This window comes from Sphaerodactylus townsendi, linkage group LG09 (genome assembly GCF_021028975.2).
Source record: "Sphaerodactylus townsendi isolate TG3544 linkage group LG09, MPM_Stown_v2.3, whole genome shotgun sequence".
Taxonomy (NCBI): Eukaryota; Metazoa; Chordata; class Lepidosauria; order Squamata; family Sphaerodactylidae; genus Sphaerodactylus; species Sphaerodactylus townsendi.
In genome coordinates, this window is record NC_059433.1 from 42,893,410 (window position 1) to 42,914,500 (window position 21,091).

General features: G+C 42.6%; 1 protein-coding gene across 1 annotated transcript in view; it reads right to left on the reverse strand.

Annotated features, from left to right (window-relative positions):
- Positions 1-20,586, reverse strand: part of ARHGAP28 (Rho GTPase activating protein 28) — an 82,483-nt gene extending 61,897 nt beyond the window's left edge. The window contains exon 1 of the mRNA XM_048508451.1: positions 20,097-20,586. Coding sequence (XP_048364408.1) covers positions 20,097-20,209 — 113 coding nt within the window. The 5' untranslated portion in view covers positions 20,210-20,586. The remainder of the gene's footprint in view (positions 1-20,096) is intronic.
- Between the last annotated feature and the right edge of the window lie 505 nt (positions 20,587-21,091).

A 21,091-nucleotide genomic window follows, 5' to 3' on the forward strand; every position in this document is an offset into this window, starting at 1 on the left:
CAAGATTTTCCAGACACTCTACAGCTGTTATTTTTCAGAATGAGAGAGAAACTTCTATAAGAAAGCACAGATAGTTGTTAGGGCACATGCAAATCCTTTCCAAAGCACATTTGTAAAATAGTCTAGAAGCTGAATGGAGCATTCCCTTAATTTAATTCAGTGATGTGGAGCTTCTGATCCCATTGTTTCCCTCCCCTTTTATTCCAGAGCTCACAACAGTGAAAGCTAGAAGTGGTTTGGGCTGATGGATCAGAGGGGTATTTGTGAACTGAAAATGCTATACTTTGGGCACACAGCTATTTGCAATGAAATAGTGGTTAGAATGCAGTATGGACAAGCAAACACTAATGATTAGCTTTCACATAGTCCTGGCAACAGTACAGTGAAAGTTTTATCATAGTGCATAAGAATGCAGATTCAAAGCATCTGATTTGTCAAATATCTTACCACTACCACTACCACCACCACCACCACCACCACCACCACCACTACTACTACTGCTGCTGCTGCTGCTGCTGCTGTGTAGGGTTACCAGTCTCCGGGTGATACCTCGAGTTTTCCAGGAATTTTAGCTGATCTCTGGATGACAGAGATCAGCTGACTTGAAGGAAATAACAGCTTCAGGTGGTGAACTCAGTGGTATCAGATCCCTCCTGAGCTCCTTTCCCTCCCCAGACTCAGCTCACCCTAGCGTCCGCCCCAAATCTCCCTAAACATTCTTGTTTTTTTTAATTATTACATTTATTTACCACCCTTCTCTAGAAGGCCTTGAATGGTTTACAACAATTAGTAAAACAATACATAAAACAGCACTAAATACTTTAAAGTCACATTTACAAAAATATCATTTTTCTGAGGAGATCCTGAAGAAGTGAGACCTTTGTGAGGCCTGGCTCCCTCATTTCTCCTTGTCAAGTCAGTCCAGTTATGGGCAGAGTCCTTAACTGGAAGGAAATGTGCAGCTCACACCCATTCCATCCTGTCCCTCCACTGTTCCAGCCCCCAGCTCCTTGCCTTTCCTATCCTTCAGGAAGAGAGAGAGTCCTATGGCCTTGAACGGTGAAGGAGTCTTATAAATTACTGGGCCTGTAAAAAATACAAACCAGCATAATTCAAGAACAGCAGCTTCAGAGGCATCTGTATGGAAGTCTATTGTGGTTTACAAGATACCGGTAATAATAACACAAAGGATAAAAAGGGTAAGGGAGGAAGATTACTGTAGTCTTTCAACATTTTACAGCACACAGACAGCTAGGTCAAAATGTACTATGTACATGATTGGGGAAAAAGTCAACATAATCAGTGATTAGAAGGAATAAAAGAGATGTTGGATCATACCAAAAACATATTAAATAAAACATTATCTATAGACACTTAAAAGTCAGAATGTTCAATCCTGGACCTATATGAATGCTCCTTGGCTGAAAAGAAAGAATTTCATTTCATTTTTTTTACCATGATCATAAATTATTTTTGAGCAGAATGTGAAAGTATGTGGATTACACAATTTTAAATCTCTTATAAGTTCACACTTAAAAGCAATGATCATGAGCCAAGCTTTGCTTTGGTAGACTTAGCAGAGTATGTATAGTACACTGAAACCTGCAGTTTTGTAAATAAAGGGAAATGTTTCTGAACATTCAGAAGCTGTAGTGAGAGAAAAATAATTCTTCTCCACAGAAAAAAATGAAAATCATTATTTTCTGCTTTTTATGCATACTTTTGAAACAATTGATCATTTTGAAACAAAAAAATCATTTTTGAAACAAAAAATCATTTTTCTCCACAGCGGCCCTGTATAAGCCTTGCTGTTATAAGAGCATCTGTTGAAAATGGCACCCAGGGTACGCACTACAGCTTTCTTTGCCCCCAAACGCACTACAGCTTTCTTTGCCCCCAAACTTCTTTGCCCCCAAACTGGAATTCAGATGCATAGTACTGTGAGAAATGCTAAAGAAGCTGTTTTTGAAAACATAGCACCCCGTTATTAGCCAGTTATTGTGATGATGTAATCAGAAAAAAGGAAGGAAGAGCAGTGTTTGCTCATTGTTGTTTTATTTGGAATTTTATGTCCAAGGTTATCATGTTATAAAAATTCCATTCTAAAGTTAGTTCCAAAACAAAGAACCAACATTTTATGATAATGGATAAGGGTTAATTACAATTTAATGGGACTTGCTTTGTAAATTTAGCTGGATTGCACATATGAAATCGCATCCAATTGCCACCCTGTTTTTAAGATCATAAAGCTTGTGCCATTTCACCAGTCAATATTTGTACCACACAGTTCCTAACATACATTATATCAAGGCCACAAGGAAGAGTAGCTGCAAGCAGAGACAATATATGTATACCCTTTCCCACTGAAAGATCCAAGTGCGGTCAGTCATGTCTCAGCAGAAGTGAAAGTAATGTGCTTCTAGAAAATAGTCTTGGTGCTGATTTATGTAGTGAAAAAGAGAGGCAAAGCCAAAGAAACCTCTCCTTACCAGCTCTTCCTGCATCGCTTGTGAGCTGTACCATCCTTGCCATTATGCCCCTTGAGTGGGGGCCGACGTTTGGTTCCCTCTCCGCCACTAGCATGAAGTCCCAGGAGGTACTGCTTTTCTCCAGTGCCTCCAGGCTGCTGTACAGGAGAGGCTTGAAGACCGCAGAGAATCTGGACACTGCCTGTGCCTCAAGATCTCCTTGCTTGCCTGCTCCCCATGCCTCCTTAGCACATCCCATCCTGCTTGACCCAGCTCTCTCAGCGCTCCTCCTCTCACCGCCTGCCTGGGATTCCACCCAAAGGAGGGAGGAGGAATGAGGCAGCACAGCAAGGCACTCCAGTCCCAGTCCCCGAAGGCAGCAATGGCCAGAGTACACATGTTCACCAAGCAACTCAGCAAGCCTGGCATAGCAGCCGAGCTCCAGCAAAGCGCCTCACATGCGGTGCGTGGCTCGGTGGCACAGGTGAGGCTAGGCAAACTGAGAGGTGCTGGGGCTCAAAGAGTGCTCTGCACATGGCCAGAGATGGCCCTTGCATGGACAATACCAGGGCTAAGAGGGAGGCACACCAAGTGGGACAGAAGCAGATTCCAGATGGGGGGAAATCTTGGGTTTGGGTTGAGGCTGAGATGAAGAGCAGGTAGATGGCAGGGTGAGAAGGTGCAGACCAAGGGTCGTGCCAGAATGGGGACGGAGAGGCACTTCAGGCTGCACTTCAGGCCTGCACTTCAGGCCTGATGCGGCAGTGAGGGGCTCAAGGATGAGCAGCGCAGATTCCCATCCCAGTTTGCTCCTTTGTTTCTAGAAGGGGAAGGAAGGCCCAACCCAGAACTCCAAGAAGGAAGAAGCTGCTTTTTGTCTAGTGGGAGGCTCAGTCCATTTTTCAGGCCTGGCTGGAGCCCTTTCAGGGGCTTGTTCTGCTTCCGAGAGGCTCACAGCCCCTGGTCATACCAAGGGGTTTCTTCCACACACACACACACCGCCTGTCTCAGTCCATCTTCCTTTGAGGCTTTCTAAGGAGCCTGGGTTTGTAATCCTGTGCACACCTGGTTGGTAGAAAGGTGAGTTGGGTGATATTTTTTGTTCAAACAGAACAAATCTGGGGGGAACAAATCAAGGCAGGCACTGGGATCCTTGTTGAGTATTCTACTAAAAATAAGGTCCAGGAAGAAGTGGCAGATTGATTCACAATTCTACTTAGATCTTTTGGTGGAAAAGAATATAGCTTCTTTTTATTGTTGAAGGCTTTCATGGCTGGATTCAACTGGTTCTGGTGGGTTTTCTGGACTGTGTGGCTGTGGTCTGGTGGATCTGGTTCCTTCGTTTCGCCTGCATCTGTGGCTGGCATCTTCAGAGGTGTATCACAGAGGGAAGTGTGTAACAGACTTCCCTCTGTGATACACCTCTGAAGATGCCAGCCACAGATGCCGACAAAACATTAGGAACAAGATCCACCAGACCACAGCCACACAGTCCAGAAAACCCACCAGATACCTACTTTTGTTTATAGAGAAGGGCACTGCAATCCACAGTCCAACTGGGGACAGCACTGCTGCTGCACCATGCCACTGCCTCCAGAGAGCTTTCTGGCAGTATGGGGAGGCAGAGAAATTTTTTTAAGCTCTGCTGCCAGAAAGACCCTCATAAGACTCAATGGACTTTCAAGCCACAGGCTGCAACTAACTGCCCAATAAAGCTAGGATGGAAGCTGACAAATGAGTGCCACGCCCCCCACAATGTCCAATCAGATGCCAGCACAGCTCTGTGACAGCCCCAACGTCCAAGTTTTGCTTGAAGTGGTGGAGGGGGCAAATGATTCAGTGAAGCCCTGCACCTACTGCATTCAGTCCTCCCAGTAAGATTGTACTGTAAAACTCTGGACATGTACTTTGCCCATGTAGGCATGCCTGACCACACCCAGATAGCAATTTCTGAGAAAAGCAAGCAGACAACATCTTTATTTTTACAAAGACAACTTATTGCAGCAGAAGAAAATGAACACAGCTTCTTCACAACAAGAATTCAGAGTATTTCTTTGACTGTACTACCTCTGGTTGATACTAATGGAACTTTTTTCAAAATGACCGGCTGAGCCTGAAGATCTATACAATGAATGGTTTACAGATCAGCAAATAAATGAAGGTTTCTGGTAGAAAGCAACATAAGTCCCACTGAACATCTCTACCGCTGGATATTTAAGAGCTGGCAGTGCTGCTCCTAGGGTTAAAGCTCTATCAATCTGTAAGGATCTCCTCGTTAATTTTCAGTTGGTAAAGTGTCAGTTTTACTACAACAGTTTTTGAAAATAGTATGCATAGTCAGATTAGTCTAAAACTTAAAAACCTTCAAGTGCAAGTCTAAATTAGACACAAAAGGGATGCATTACTTAAGACCTGAATGATTAGACATTCATAAATACATGTGAATTCCTCCCCTCCCTGGGTCATATCAAGATTGGCCCTCAATGACGTTATAAAGCTACCTCCTACTGAGTGTTTTGTTTTGTTTTAGAAACAAAAATATAAATAAACAGCTAAAGCATAAATAAACCATTTAAATTTTTCGTCATATCACACTTCTGAAGACTGAGATCCCATTTGGATTTGGTGAAACATAAATTCCATCCAGACGATAAAATTTCATCCAAGATAATAACAGAGGCAGTAATATAATCTAGCCTTCCAACTACTGATAGAGCCAGGAATGTACTTTACAGCCTACACAGGCTTAGCTGCAGTTGGCAGTGCTAGCCTAAAACTCAAGCTGTTATTAGCAACACAGAATTCCTTAAATAATTTCAGTGGGCATTGCCCATGCCATACAACTGCTAAGTAATGGTTTTTCATTTACAGAATGTATTGCAGTTATTTTTCCTACAGAGATGATCCATGGTGCTTATGTAGAAAGAAGTGTGAATTAACATAGTGTGCACTTTTCCTTTTACTGCAGTCACGAGAGAAAAATTAAGTGATTCACACAACCTTCTTGATATAGCTGGATAAGATTACTAAACACATCTTGGCACACTGGTGCAGAGAATGAATGAAGAGAAGAAGAGAAGCAGGGGAAGAAATGCTAATTTAGGTCAAGGAGAATGCTCATTAAAGATTCCTCCCTAGGGACAGTTTTGAGGTGGGGGCGGGGGTGAGTTGTGATGAACAGGACAAAACCCCAACAGTTACCACACTCTGTTCTGCCAGGTTCATCTATAGGTTTTTTTCAAAGCAATAATTGGTAAAATTGTCTCAACACAGAATATGAGATGCTAATTCATTTCAGATTTGGTTGGTTATATTTTATAGGCTTTGTTGGTTTAATATATTTTCCTGTTTTATCATCACAATGCAGTTTTTCCCATGTTTCACAAGCCCTGTTTTAAAACTATATACATAAAGTAACTGCAAATGCCAAGAATCCATTACAGGGAAAATATCTGTTTTTGATGAAATACAGATCAGAACACAGCTGGAGAATAAACTTGGTACTATTTTTGTTCTTTAATTTAAAAATAGATATTCTTATTTGTGCCATTATTAGAATAAGAGGCTGGAATAAAACCTATTATTAACATTAAGAAGAAGAAGAGATTCATTAACTTTAGTGGCTTCAGATTGCACCACAATTGCCAGCCGCACATATAACCCTGATTGGTTGAAGATTAAATTGAGTGCTTGCTGAGCCATTCATTGGAGTTCACTGGACGGCTCCACGTCAAACACAACAGCATACATGCATGACTTGCTTGTTGTCATGAGTGCTGTGTCATGAAGGAACATTCTCACAAAGGACCATGGAACTCAGTATTTTTCCATATGACTAGTTAGCAATAGTTACCCCCCCCAGAATCCCCCCCCCCGCTGTCAACAAATGCTCACAAGAAAATATTCACACAGAAAACTGCTCACACCAAAAAACGGTCACACGAGTAAGTGGCCCAGGTTACTGCAGGAGAAGGGGGAGCCCAGGTGACCCAGGAAGGGGTGAGCCAACCCATCTCAGATCCCAAAGGAGTGGCATTCGAAGCGGGGGAAGGGGCAGCAGGAGGCTGTGGAGCTTCCGGGTGAGGAAGATTATCCATCTTGCTTCAATTACACAGAGACTGAGGAGACAGAAGTAGCGGGTAAGGGGTGCAGTTCCACCCAGGTGCAGCAGCAGGCTGTGGATAACCCGAGAGACAGAGAGACAGAGAGACAGAGAGAGAGGCCACTTCTGCACACGCAGAATAATGCATTTTCAAACCACTTTCACAACTGTTTGCAAGTGGATTTTGCTATTTCGCACAGCTTCAAAGAGCACTGAAAGCAGTTTGAAAATGCATTATTCTGCATGTGTGGAAGGAGCTAGAGAGAGAGAGAGAGAGAGAGAGAGAGAGAGAGAGAGAGAGAGAGAGACTCATCCAGGAGGAGTTGGGAATCCCTGTGAAAGACTGGGTGGAATAGAGTCTACTGATCAAAGCAGGCCTGTTCCACCACAATCTGGCCTGCTCTCTCCTCTCATTATGCATAAACATTTTCTGTATTAAATTACTGCTGATTTAATTATTAGGGTGAGGTGGTTCTTTGTCATGGCCACTGTGCATTTTGTTTATATTATATTGCCTGTTTGTGCAAGGCCCATGGTGAGAGCAGGGATGGGTGGGTGGGCAACCAGAGCAGTGAGGAGAGGGCTTGCCGAGTTGGTAGGTCAAGCAGTGAAAGCGGGCTGAGCAGGCAAAGCAAGGGGGGATGGGCAGACAAAGGGACAAAGAGATCGTTGGGTGGGTAGGCTGACTGGCAAAGGAGGGTGGATGGACAGGTCGAGCAGTGGAGAGAGGGATGGGGCCAGAATGGCAGGGACAGGTGGACAGGCAGAATGGCAAAGAGAGGGAGGGCAGAATGGTGAGGAGTTGAAGAAATGGTCAATGAGCAATGGGGGGAAGGAGTAGCTAGCAGTGAGATCAGACTAAAGAAAGAGGCAGCCACAGGAAAGAAAGGGGGCATTGGGGACCAGTATTGAGGGTACAGATGGAGGAGTATGGTGTGGAAGGAAAAAGAAGAGAGGATGGGTTTTCAGTGGAAGAAAAGGATAGAGAAATGGGGCTGGGGTGTCAGCAGCCAGAGCATAAAGCAGGGGCCAGTGAGGGAACTTCCTTGTGAGTTTCTCATAGGTTACATCATCATTTCATTTCATTTTTTTTACAAAAACAAGCCCAGTGTATTGGATTCAAAACACAGCGAACTGATATGCAATCTTCACTTAATCAGTGCAGCTGATGTTTTAAGTACAGGAAGCTTTCCCCACGTTAATGCTATATATATTTCCTAGGCTTTACAAGTTTCCTTTGAGAGTTAATTTCCTCTACATTTTTCTGGGATAACTTTATGTTTCCTAGTTTTCACAAGCTCCCTTTGAAAGTTAATTTCTTCCACCCTTTTTCTCAAAGAAAAGAAAACAACTATATCAGTAATTAAGAAAAAAATTATTAAAAAGAACACCCTGACTCATGAGGGAAGATTTATACAGATCCAACAATAATGAACTTAGCTTCATCTTTATCTATCTTAAAACCACTTATTTTAAAATTTTAAAACCATTTATTTCTCTAATATTTAAAAATGTTTGAAATTTGCTTATTACTTTCCCGCACTGTGACTGCTATAAGCTGGTGTTTTTAGATGTCTTCATAGAACAGAAGAACTGGTTTTGCAGGTATTGAAGTGAACAGCGGAAATAAAATCAGGAAAGAAAGCAAATTCTAAAAGTGAACCCACAAAAGAATATCTTTTCCTTCAAAATATCAATATTCAGAAAAAGAAATAAAATCAGCATTTTCACAGGTTTTCTTGAGCAGCAACAGTTTTGCAAGCAGCATGCAACTGTAAAATAATTTAGTTCTGAAAAGCTGCCTGTTATTTAGAGTTATGGTATCTCTCATGCAGTGTTACTAATATAACCTATTAAGAAAATTAATACCTGTCTAAAAATAGTTACATATTTGAGAAAGTCAGTTCCAATCAAGCATTCCACCATTTTCAGTTAGACTTTAGACACTTCATGGTAACATAGGAACAAATAAGACATGACCTGAAATTTATCCAGAAGTCCTAGTTATTGAGAATCCATTCTCCTGCCCATATCATCATGCCAATGTAATCATAAGGGGGTGGGGGGGAGGCATCCCTGTTTATTTGAAGTCACTGTATATGTTTTGGCTAAATGAGTCTGTAGCAGAGTTCTAGGTGAAGTGTTACAATAATGACCAGTAATAAAAGAGGAGCAGAAAGCACATACGGTATGGCCTGGAGAAACAGAAGGGTGGTATAAGGGCGGGGTTTGGGGTGGGAAGGTACTTCTGCCAGATATAATGCAATAGACTCGTCTCTCTAAAGCAACCATTTTCTCCTACAAAACTGTTCTCTGTAGTCTAGACTAGAGATCAATTATAATTCCAGGAGATCTTTGGGCCCCACTTGTAGGTTGGCAATTCCAAGTCCAGGACAGCATCCTCCTCACCCCCATCAGCTTGTGTGCCAAACAGTGAAACATCAGAATGCTTTGTTTGCTATGCAGGCTCAGTTCTCTGCCCAAGCAACCAAAGAAAGTCCATGAGGTATAGGCAACACCACTGTGGAGCAGAATGGGAGGAGGTGATGGAGTTTATCCCTTTCATCAACTCCAGACGTATGAAGTTACCTAAGTCCAGTGTGATCCTCTAAGGGAAGCGCTTCCCAGTATGTCTGACCAAGTAATTTGGCTGCGCTTTCCACACCCCTCAAAATGTCCGCTAAACAATTACGTTGGGCTGATTTTTTCTCTCGCTTTTCCTTTACAGTCCATTTTTTCCCTGGTAAAAGCAATAAGCTGGCTGATGCGTTGTCCCGCCTCCCCGGGGAGGGGGGGGGACGCATCCCTACGGGATATTCCACGCACCGTTCTCTCTCCCTCCCAGCTAGGATTGGCTGTCACCCGCTCACAATCCTCTACGTCTCCCCCCCTGCGCCCATCCCAGCCATCGTCTCCCCCTTCCTCCAGGAATTCAAGGAGGCGGGATTACGCGAGCTACCAACAGAGGAAAAAGATGCACAGCTACGCTTGGAGGATGGTGTCTGGAAAAGGGGGGGGGTGTTGGTACGTTCCTCCTCCCCTTCGAAAGCAGGTTCTTCAAGCATGCCATGATGCTCGTCAGGCTGGGCACTTCGGGTTTGTGAAAACCCTTCATCTAGCCCGCCGCCAGTTTTGGTGGCGCTCTATGCGCAAGGACGTTGAGTCTTACATTAAAGGGTGTTCCATATGTGCGGAGGCCAAGTCAATACCGGGAAAGCCTCATGGATTACTGAAACCTCTCCCCGTTGCCTCCCGACCCTGGCAGGTTATTTCAATGGATTTTATCACTGACTTGCCGGACAGTCACGGGAACACTGTTTTGTGGGTGGTGGTGGATCTCTTTTCCAAACAAGCGCATTTTATTCCTTGCACCACCATACCTTCAGCTCCCAAACTAGCCCGGTTGTTCATTCAACACATCTACCGCCTGCATTCCTCTCCTGAGAAGGTGGTATCGGATCGTGGCCCCCAATTCATTTCTCGATTTTGGAAGGCTTTCTTGGAGTTATTGGGAACCACACCAGCAGTCGCCGCCCCCTACCACGTTCAAAGTGACGGGCAAAGTGAACAGACGAACAGAACACTAGAGCAATATTTACGTTGTTATACAAACTACCATCAGGACAACTGGTGTGAATTGCTTCCCTTCGCAGAGTATGCTTACAATAATGCAATTCATAGCAGTATGCGGAAAACCCCATTTGAAGTAGTCTCTGGTCGATCCTTCCCGCCGTTGCCCCAGCTGCCGGCGGAGGTATTGCAGCCACCAGAATTCAATCAATGGATTTTGTCACTAGCTGAAGGCTGGAAAACAGTTCAGTCTACCTTAAAACAGGCTCAAGAAGCCCAAAAGTTTCAGGCAGATAAACACCGCTCAGAATTCCCCTTACGTGTTGGGGCTTGGGTTTATTTGTCCACTAAAAACCTTCCAGACGTGCACAAATATTCAAAACTTGGCAAGAAATTTGTGGGTCCCTTTCGGATTACAAAAGTGATCAATGATGTTACTGCTCGCTTAGATCTGCCTAATTCACTAAGTAACATTCATCCCGTCTTTCATTCCAGCTTGCTCAAGGAGGCTCCCGCTTCAGATGCCTGGCACGACCCTCCTGAGACACCCCCGCCAGTTATAATTGATGGACATAAGCATTATGAAATAGATGCTATCCTGGACTCTCGCTTCTTTCGCAAACGTCTACAATATCTGGTGTCATGGGTTGGCTATTCTTCTGGCCATAATCAATGGGTGTATAAGGAGAATATCGATGCCCCCTCTTTAATTGCTGCATTTCACCAAGCTTTTCCGGACAAACCGGGGGAGGGGGGAAAAGGGGAGATTTCTTTTAGGAGAGGCAGAGTGTAAGGATCTCAGTCATTCTTGTTTCCCTTACAGCCAAACCTGGCCTTGACGGAGATTCTTTTGGCCGGGCGTCCGGCCAGGACCTGCACCAACCTTGTGAGAATGCTTATCTCGCTTTCGCATAGTAGAATTCCGTTCTCATGAGAACGGAGCCGGGGGGATGGGTTAGTCAGCATTACAACCTGTTGTTTGAGCGGGGTTGCTCATTCCTGCCATGTCGTGTGTGTGTGCTTTCCAGGATGTCTGAATAAACGGACTTATAATCAAAAAGCCTTTTTATTTCTGCTCTTTGGAATTCCTTACAATAACCCTCATCTCTCCCCCCCCATCCTACCAGCAGTACATTTGCCAGCACACCAGCATTATCACAGATAGGCAGTGTTTCATTTTCCAGCACTTGGTGTTCAAGAGATTGCCTACCCTTGGTCAGCTACAGGGTTATATTTTAAGCAGCTAGGAATAGATTTGCATATGTTGTTCATTGCAATGGCATCTGTTCTTACAACTGCTGTTCTCCAGCTGTTGTCTCTTATGTTTCAGTATTCCAGGGAAAATTAAAATAATCAAATTGTACAAATCTGCCACATTTCACTATCAAAATAAACTTATGACAATCTTAAGACAGCTGTACAATGCATGAAAAACTAAACGTTACCTCTCGGGTAAGAAGTGTATTTGTGTCCTTCATACAGTTTTGCAGCTGCAAGGCAATTATCCCATTTTCCTAATTCCTTACTACACATGAGAATTTAGGATAAATTATCTTAAACTGTGACCTTGAGCATGCTTATCTGAAAATATACTCCTGTGCAAATGAATATTTGCTCTTATTTGGAGTTAAAATGCCTGACAAGGTATTCACAGATAGCCAAAGTCTCTTTGCAGGCAACTTCAAGCATCATTTAATCTGTGTCCAATAAATGACATTGTTAAAATGAATGGAAGGCAGCTGGCCAAATGTTCAACCAAACAACCCGATCAAAAAGACAGTGCCAGATGTTTTCCATAAACTTTGCAGAGGGAGGCACCAGGGAAATCAGCAGGGGCACCATGGTAAAGAAACCAGAGAAGCCAACTCCAGTTTCAACCATAACATGAAATTCTATAAAGACTATAAATACTGCATTCCTTAGTGAGCGTCTCAAAAGACATGTTTGGATGTTTCTAAAGCCTACAGGAAAATGTGTGTCTACTATTGTCTGGTTTATTTATAAGCATTACCTCCTTAACAGTTTAATAATAGTTTGTTTAAATCAGTTTTAAAAGTCATGTTCAGAAACTGCTTTTAAATTCCTCTCTGGAAGAAGTTACATGCTGTTCTTTTTTACACCATATATAAAATATGGACTACAGGTTTTTCTAGTTTAAATTGTATGTTTTACATTGTCAAATAAATCCACAATAATTCTATTTTCAATTTTTATGGTAATTTTGAAATAATCTGATTTTAACAGTGTATATAAAAGTGCCTCTAAACACACTGGAACATTTTTGAAAGATGTTGAAGGAGCCTCTTTTTTGCATTCTTGTCTGCTGAGGAAGTTTATAGTACAAGATAAACATCAAAAATAACTGTTTACACAGCAGATAGAGTTTGACATCATTTGTGTACAAGTCTGAATGGCATGGCCAGTTCAGTAAGTTAGATAACCCAAGGCAATATTCTTGTGCTGTCTGTATCATGAAGCCCTGTCACAGTTTATGCTCACCAGTACATGTAAAGTTGGAAGTTGTATGACATAGCAGTCCCCAAACTATTTTTTCACTTAATTCATGATGAATATACATTAAGTAGAACACACATTTTAAAAATGCTAAAAATGATATGCCGGAGATCCAGAACTATATCTTCTCCATTAAGGATTCTACTTTGTATGTTCTACTTTGGGTTCTACTTTGCATGTATCTCATCAATGCTGTGCCTCCAAAGCAGCTACAGCACTAAACCAGAATCTGAAATCTGGCACTTCAGTTGTTGATTTGGACTGTGTCAAGAATTAGCACAAGACTCACAATAATTTGCATGTAGACTGCGTTGTGATGTTCACAACACTATAGGCTGGAACACTGTATGCTCCATAAAATATAACCACTGAAAGTATTGGAATCAGTATTTGATCGCTATTTTTTCTTATGAAATGTACTGTATAAGGTTATAATTCTTCTCACCTTTTAGAGATGAGAACTACAATGGGAAAATGTAAATAAATAACTTAAATATTCTTAGTAACATTTAAATAGTGCTAGCAAAAAAAGGCAAACACACCATTTACAACCCTGGACCATGGGATTTCTTCAGGCTTCTTAGCCAACATTTTAGCCTATCTAACATGATTTGTTTGCAGCAAGACAACCCCAACAACTGCAGATAAACAGACTATATTTTCATAACCACAGAAAAACATATCATCTGAACCTTTTTTTGGCCCACTTGACTGCTGTCAACCAATATAATTGCAAGAGCAGGTATTTGTGCTACAGTAAATTCTTAGTCCTGAGAAAATTGGTAGAAATTTTTGAATGGTCCCAGAAGGCCAGTCATTAAAAACAATACTTCAGCTAAGAGGAGATATGTATGGGGAATAAATTAGCTTACATATGCATGCCTTCTTTTCATTTAGATTAATGGTCTCAATTAGAGTAAAAAGACAACCTGCCAATGCTTTGTTTTTATGAGAAATAATAAGAAAATGTAAATAAGCCTGCAGTGAATTATGCATCTAATCACTGGTATAAAAAGAATGCAAAGTACAGCTATGAAAATAATATTCCTTGAAGTTTGCTAGAAAATAAACTGTTAGCGGTATTGATGAAATAAGATTCTCATAGCGCAGAGTGGTATGGTGCAGCACTGCAGTCAAAGCTCTGCCCATGACCTGAGTTCAAACCCAACAGAAGTTGGTTTCAGGTAGCTAGCTCAAAGTTGACTTAGCCTTCCATGGTTGATAAAATAAGAACCCAGCTTGCTGGGAGTAAAGCGTAGACAACTGGAGAAGGTGATTGCAAAGCACCCCGTTAACACAGTCTGCCTAGTAAATGTCTACACTTTACCCAGAACACAGGTTTTTGTGGTCTCTGCAATTTCCCCTTACCCGTTACCCATTACAGGATTACTGGTCCATGTGTACAATGGTTAAAACATGACACCAGAAAGAATCATGATGTTTTCCCACATTGAAAGGTGTAATCTGTGGCCACACCAAGTTTGAAATCAGAGTAGTTGCCTAAATGTTAGCAAACCCGATGGAACAGCCGCTTAGAGAATCCACACAATTGTGGGAGGGGCAGGAGGGTGTTTAACTATTTGCACCATTTCATTTGTAATTAATAAACCCCAGTTTAAACCATGCCTTATGATGTCTTCATACATTTGTTATGATTTCTTCATTTTGAGGTATGGGTGCAAAAATGTTTCTTACTTTCATGTATTGCAATCCATCTCCTAAACTTTTTTTAAAACAGCTGATTTGCATAAAATTATGGAAGTAAGAAATTACTAGTCCAACTTGAGAAACTGTGTATAACTAAAGAGAGTATGATTGAAGAGTGAATAAAGGATGCAAGAATAAGGCTGAGAATAAATGTATTGAGTTTTTCAAAATTAAGATGATCAACAATATGAATGCATACAAAGGCTCTGTCTACTGTTATTCTACTATGTGCTGCAAAGTTGTTGAGCAAAACAAGTTTTGGAGTATCTGTGTGCCCGAAATTGGGGACATTGTCAGCTCTTCTGCTTTAGTGTTCTCTAACAGATTGGATCTAACAGTACACTCTTACTTTGGTACAAAGAACACACCTCTTTTGGCAGAGCAAGACTCCTTGCATCAGTAGAAGGATTCTTGTTTTAGGGAAAGGTTTCACCATGAATGGATTACAGAGTTGTATACAAAAGATGAAATACTCAGTTTACCACAGAGTAAATGCTACTGAGCCCAGTCAACTTACCAAACTGTGCTGTAAATCTGGTACCAGAGATTGAAGTGTAGGTTACACATGATAACCCTCTAATATTATGCATGCTGTCACTTGCACTCAAAACTGCTGTCTGTATAGGGCAAGCAGTATAACTTCTATATCAGCGAGTGAATAGACAGAACCGTGACATTTTATACATAACTAGCGTGGCCCAGCCACGCGTTGCTGTGGCTTATTGTGGTGAAATGGAAAAGGAACAGTAGCAGCAAATCAATTGCAGAGGCCAGCAGTATGTGCTCATGCAAACACGCAGCCTGATACTGTGCGATGTCATTGATGTGTGTGCCTGCATTCCTTGGGGGGGGGGGAATGGAAAGGCACCCCTCCCACACATCTAGGCTGGTTGGTCATGATCCTTTACCTGGGAGTAAGTTTGGTTGGTGGCAGTGGGTGTCACTTCTGAGGAAACCCTCTAAGGGTCGCAACACAGCCATTCAAAGTATGTCACAGTTGCTGTACTGAGCTTACTCCTGAGTAATGCATGCCTGGTTTTCTCAACTGTAACCGCAGTATTCAGGGAATCTAGGGTGCCTGGCCCCTCCCTCCCGTCCCTTGCAATGTCGCCCCTCACTCTCTCCCCTCCCTCACTTCTCTTCCCTTGCATTCCACGCCTCCCCCTCCCTCCCTTCCCTTTCCCTCCACTAGGGTGGGTAGGTCATATCAAGATGCTGCCTCCTCTCCCTTGCATGCCACCCCTCACTCTCTCCCCTCTCTCACTTCTCTTCCCTTGCATGCCTCCCACTCCGTCCCTTTCCTCTCCCTCCCTCTCTTCCCTTGCATTCCACCCCTCCCTCCCTCTCCCTCCCTTCCCTCTCCCTCATGTGCATGTGTGTGTATGTGTTTCACTTCCACTCGAGTTACTGCCTATGTACTGTTTTCACTGCTCATATCTGGCCATTTGTGTGAACATCCTAAGGGTGACAGTTACACACAGGCAGCTGCATGTCCTTCACCATGGAGCGCCAGGAAAAAGGCGTTTTACCTGGGCCAGGTGTAAAATTTCAGGTATGTGAACATCTAAAACCCCTCTATAGTGGCTGGGAATTTTCAGAGGAATTGCCCCAGCAGTTACTGAGGTATACTGTCATCAACAAAAACACTGTTAGCTTTTTATATCTATAGATTAATTTGTTTCTACAATAAGTGTTACATTAAAACAATATAACTACAATTAGTGTTACATTAAAACAATATAAGAAGAAAAGATAGCCTTTTCATAGTTATTGAGATTGTAAATGGGTCAGTTTTCTCTTATATTGTATATGTTTGAGTTCTGCACATTGCAATCCATTGTTCCTAAGATTCAACACTTTTGGGTCCACAATTCACTAATTTCTTTCTCTGGATGTGTATAATATTTAATGCAGCTGATGAAATGGGTTAAGATTCCTCCTTCTTTCTTTGTACTTCACTTCTGGAAAGAGTTTAATTTGGGATTTACATATTCCCCACCCTTACGGTTGCCAATGGGGTTGGGAAATTCCTGGAGATTTTGGGGTGGAGTCTGGGAAGGGTGTGGTTTGGGGAGGGTGCTCAATAGAGTACAATGCCATAGAATCCATCTTTTAAAGCAGCCATTTTCTCCAGGGGAACTAATCTCTGTAATTGGGAAAGCAGTTGTAATTCTGGGAGCTCTCCAGCTCTTCAGCCTGGAGACTGTCAACTCTCCCCCTTCCCTACACTGGTGAAGAACAATGAAAATTATTCAGCTATGGAGCCATCAAGATGAATCTGCACAGATACCAATGTTTAATTTTAGATATGGAAGAGTAGAGAGAGCATTCTGTCTATTGAGATTGTAGTTGTGGGTGATCAGTCTTCAAATAACCATTATCTTATGTTTCTAAATGAAGACTATCTGGTTATAGATCTGATAATTAAAATACTTCTTGAATGTTATGAAATTTGTTTTTACTTTCGCATAATCTCGCTTGTGCAATATAAGAAATTAGCATGGAAGAAATAGCTTTTGGTATCTTGTTGCACCTTCATAATAGAATGTGCTGTAGAATGAGGGCTAGTAAGACAATGTTGAGGCCATACTGTGATTCTTCTGACAAAAATTATGCTGTCTCCTGTAGGCAAGAGATTGGTCTAAAATAGAAAATTGTAATTTCGGAACTTCAAAAACATATTAATTAGCAGTAAATAAAATACTCATACCCCTCCTGTTTGTTTGTACTGACAAAAACCCCAACTTATATATTGTTCACCTGCACAACTAATTTAGTCAAAAGAGAATGGAGCCCCAAGCTCAAATCCTGCCATCTTGTTATCAAACATGAAAAAAGTTTGATAACATTATTACCTTTAAATATAGAAAACCATTTCCAGATTGCTGTCCTTGTGAACTAAAAAACCCTCCACAACACATAGCAGCAATTCTGATATAATTCAATGACGGTAATGACTGAAATTAAATGAGGGCAACTTATAACAAAAAAAGATCATAAAGGATTCTAAAAAGAAACAAGGCACAGGATCAGGCTGAAACACAAACTGTCTAAAACAACCAAGTACATTTTATTTTATGTACTCTGCATTCCACAGGGCCACTTGCTGAGGAAATGCAACCTCTTTCCAGAGCATGTTTTGGAAACACAGATGGAGTTTCTGACTGCCCATAAGGCAAAAGCAAACTGTTGCAACTAGACAGCTGCAGGAAGTGGGCAACATCAGTACCAGACCTATTCTTGAACTGTGTGTGTGTGGTGAATTTTTACATTTGGCAGGAGCTTCTGAAATGCATTGTCACCTACAGACACCTTTGTTTTTATTTATTTATTGTCACCTATTGTCACCTATTTATTTATTGTCACCTACAGACACCTGTTATTTTGATTCATTCTTAACACATTTTAGGAGGAGGATTAAGAATTAAATTAAAGAATTAAAGTTTTGCAAGAGCTATCAGAAGTACATGCGTATATACCATTTGATAGACCAACATAAACATCAAACTTTAAGAAATGCCATTTCTGTTCCTCCTTGGAATGCACAGGCATAGAGAAAAGTTAAATAATAAAACAGCTGAAAATCAAAACCAACAACAATTACTGCTACTACATCTTCTACAATAACAACAAAAATAACAAAAATAACAATTATAATAACAACAATAATTTAAAAAACACTGATACATCGCTTACATTTCAATGCGATGGTTAAGCAGATTCCTAACCCTACATTTGAAATCAAAGGGGTTAAATTTGGCTGGATCATGTTTTATGTGTGAACCATGTAAGTATATTGTGCACACCAAGAATCCAGGAGATTGGCTTAATGGTACCAGAGGGCCACGCAGCACCAACCAGCCCTCGCCCCACATGAGGCTAATACAATCTGCCATGAGCCAGTGACTCCCACACAGCACAAGGAAGTATGGACCCAGCCAGGCATCTCTACCATGGTGCTGGAAGAAGGATGTACCTGGCCAAGTGAAAGATGCACCAGATCTTAGCCAGGGCTTCCCCTCCCCCACACAGAAGGAAGTTCAGTCCCTGCCCTTCAAAGTGCAGGTAAAGACATACCCAGTCCAGCCTGGCCTCCTTCTGCATGTATAACAGGGAAGAAAAATGCACCTGTCTCTGGCCTCCCTGCCCCAAGCAGCACAGGCAAAAATCTTCCCAGTCCATCTTCCCCAAGGTGGTGCAAGAAGGACATGCAATCCTCCCTGCTCTGAGGCATTGGGGAAGGAAGGACTGACCTGGCCTTGCCCCCCTGAAGTGCAGGAAGAGTATAATCTCACCAAAAGACAGGCCTGGGCAGGGAATGCAGGACCAGGGTTCACCAGGGATTGGGGCCCTTTTCCAGTGCAGTTTTCCTCTCATTCTACCACTGCAGAACCTACTGCCAAGAAAGGGGCAAACCAAATATATCAGAGTTCTTGTTTCCCTTGCTTTCGCCCTGTAGCATCACTATTACAGCACTACAGTGAACCTGTTCAGAAGAAATTGCCCATAAGAGCTTGTCTTTCATACGTAACTTGGGTAGAAGACCCTCCAGCTGTTTGACCCACAATCTACTCCAGCTGTATGACCCACAATCAGGACTAGCACTGCAATATACAGCAATTATAAAGAGTCAGGCTAAGAGTATATGACTAGTCCAGGTCACCCAGCAAACTTCCAAGGCAGTACTGGGATACGAACCAGGATCTTCCAGATCCTAGTCACTTTAACCACTATACCACACTGGCTGAACACTGCATCTACATTCTGTCCACCACATGCTGACAATATCTGCCATATGGAGGGTTCAACCATCGTATGGCAAGTGCACACTTCAAGGTACAAGTGAATAATCTATATTATTTTAATACATCCCATACAGTAAGAACAAAAGTATATTTATGATATTTCTATACGAACATCTAGTAAAAATAAAAAGTGAAAAGAGATACAAATTAGACTTTTTAAACCTCTATTTCTCCTCTTCTTACAACTATAATCTTTCACAGATGAATCAGAAAGTCAGCTAAAATCAAGTTCATATCTAGAAAGAATTTTACTGTCCAAGGGTATTGCCAACAATATCACACACTCAAAAATTTCCTTTATCAGCAAGCTTATCTGGGACAAATGAAAGGAATGTATGCAAGATGTGCACAGATATTGTGAAACTCCTGGCTGGGAGCTGATGTTTGGACTAAACCTCTGATGAGACTGAAAGCATGTTTTAGGTTCAAGTGGGAATTTTATCTCCCTTTAACTTAACGGCTGATTGTCTTACTGACAGTACTGGAGAAGAGGAGGGTTAGCCATTAAAATAATAACAATATGTGCATAGTAGCCAATGGCATTCTCTCAGTCCTTTGCGTTTGGAAAAGTGTGCACCTTTTCATTATTTTTTTCCCTTTCGACTCTCCTCCCCCTCCCCAACTTATCCTCTTATTTCTCAGCAGGTTATCTGAAAACTAATCTTGGTGAACGAGCAAACTCAAGAGACTTGGATGAGACCTTTGGCAACGTCCCCCCCTCCCTCCAAGTTCCACCAGCCACTTCCACGCCAGCAAAAAAGACCCCGGACCGAAGCTTAAGAGCAAAGTGATGGTAAAAGACGGAAGAAAAGACAGGAAGGGAGGGCAGATCCTCTCCCACAATGGCAGCGGCCGGCCGGCAGCCTGCCGAAGGCGAGTGCCCTCCAGACGGGAGCCTGCCTGCCCTTCGCCAGCTCCTCTGCGCTTTACCTGAGAGGTGACCGGCTGGGGGGGACCTCTGGCGAGAAAGTCGGCTCCACTCGGGACGGCGTGTAAGAATGGTAGGCTGTCAGCACCACGCTGCCCGAGTCATTGCTCTCCATTACGCCAGGCGCATCTCCTCCCTCGCAGGAAGGGCTCCGAGGCGCCTGGCTGTCACAAAAGCCAAGGCATGGCCAAGCGCCTCCGGCTCCCCTCGCCCTCTCCCTGCCGATCGCTGGGCAGGCGAGAGACGGAGCGCTTCCTCCTGCCAGGAGAGCGGAATTAGCATAGATTCAAAAACACCGCCCCTCGCACACGCCTCGGCCCAAGGACGACCCCTGCGCCCAGGAGAGCGGAAACCCGAGGCGCGTCCTTCATGGCGCACGAGAGCCCGAGCAGGCGGCCTCTTTTTTAGGTTGGCTTCCAAGGCAAAAGACCTCCAGGCTTTCTCTTGTTCCTCACAGAAGGAGAGGAATGGAAAAGAGCCCGTCGCTCCAAGGTCAGCCACGATCTGAGAAGCCACCGTTTGCACTTAATAACGCCCTCCGGGCGAAACTGAAATGGCCAGCAGTGGACTTCACAAAGGAACGTCAAAAGAATGAATGCAAGCCTTTTCATTTCAGGCAGCCAAGGGGCCCTGACCAGCTTCGGAAATGACTTAGACACTGAGCTAAAATAGAGTTGCTTCCACAAATTCAACATCCTGCAAACTTTCGAAACACTCAATTTGAAAATGTCATTTAAAATTCTGCATAAAGGCGTGCAAATGTTTCAAATGAACTTGAAAGACAGCATTTCTTTTTCTTTAAAGCAATCAGTCTAAATTGCATGCATACTGAAAAGAATTCAAATCAGGCATAAATAACAAATTGAACAAGCAATGTCAAACTGGGTTAATCTGTTTGAGAATATTTCCAAATCCTTTACATACCACTTGTACATTTCTCTTAGTCTTGTTCGTTGGTGGCTTCTGGAATAATGCTCACTACGTTCAGCATGCTAGG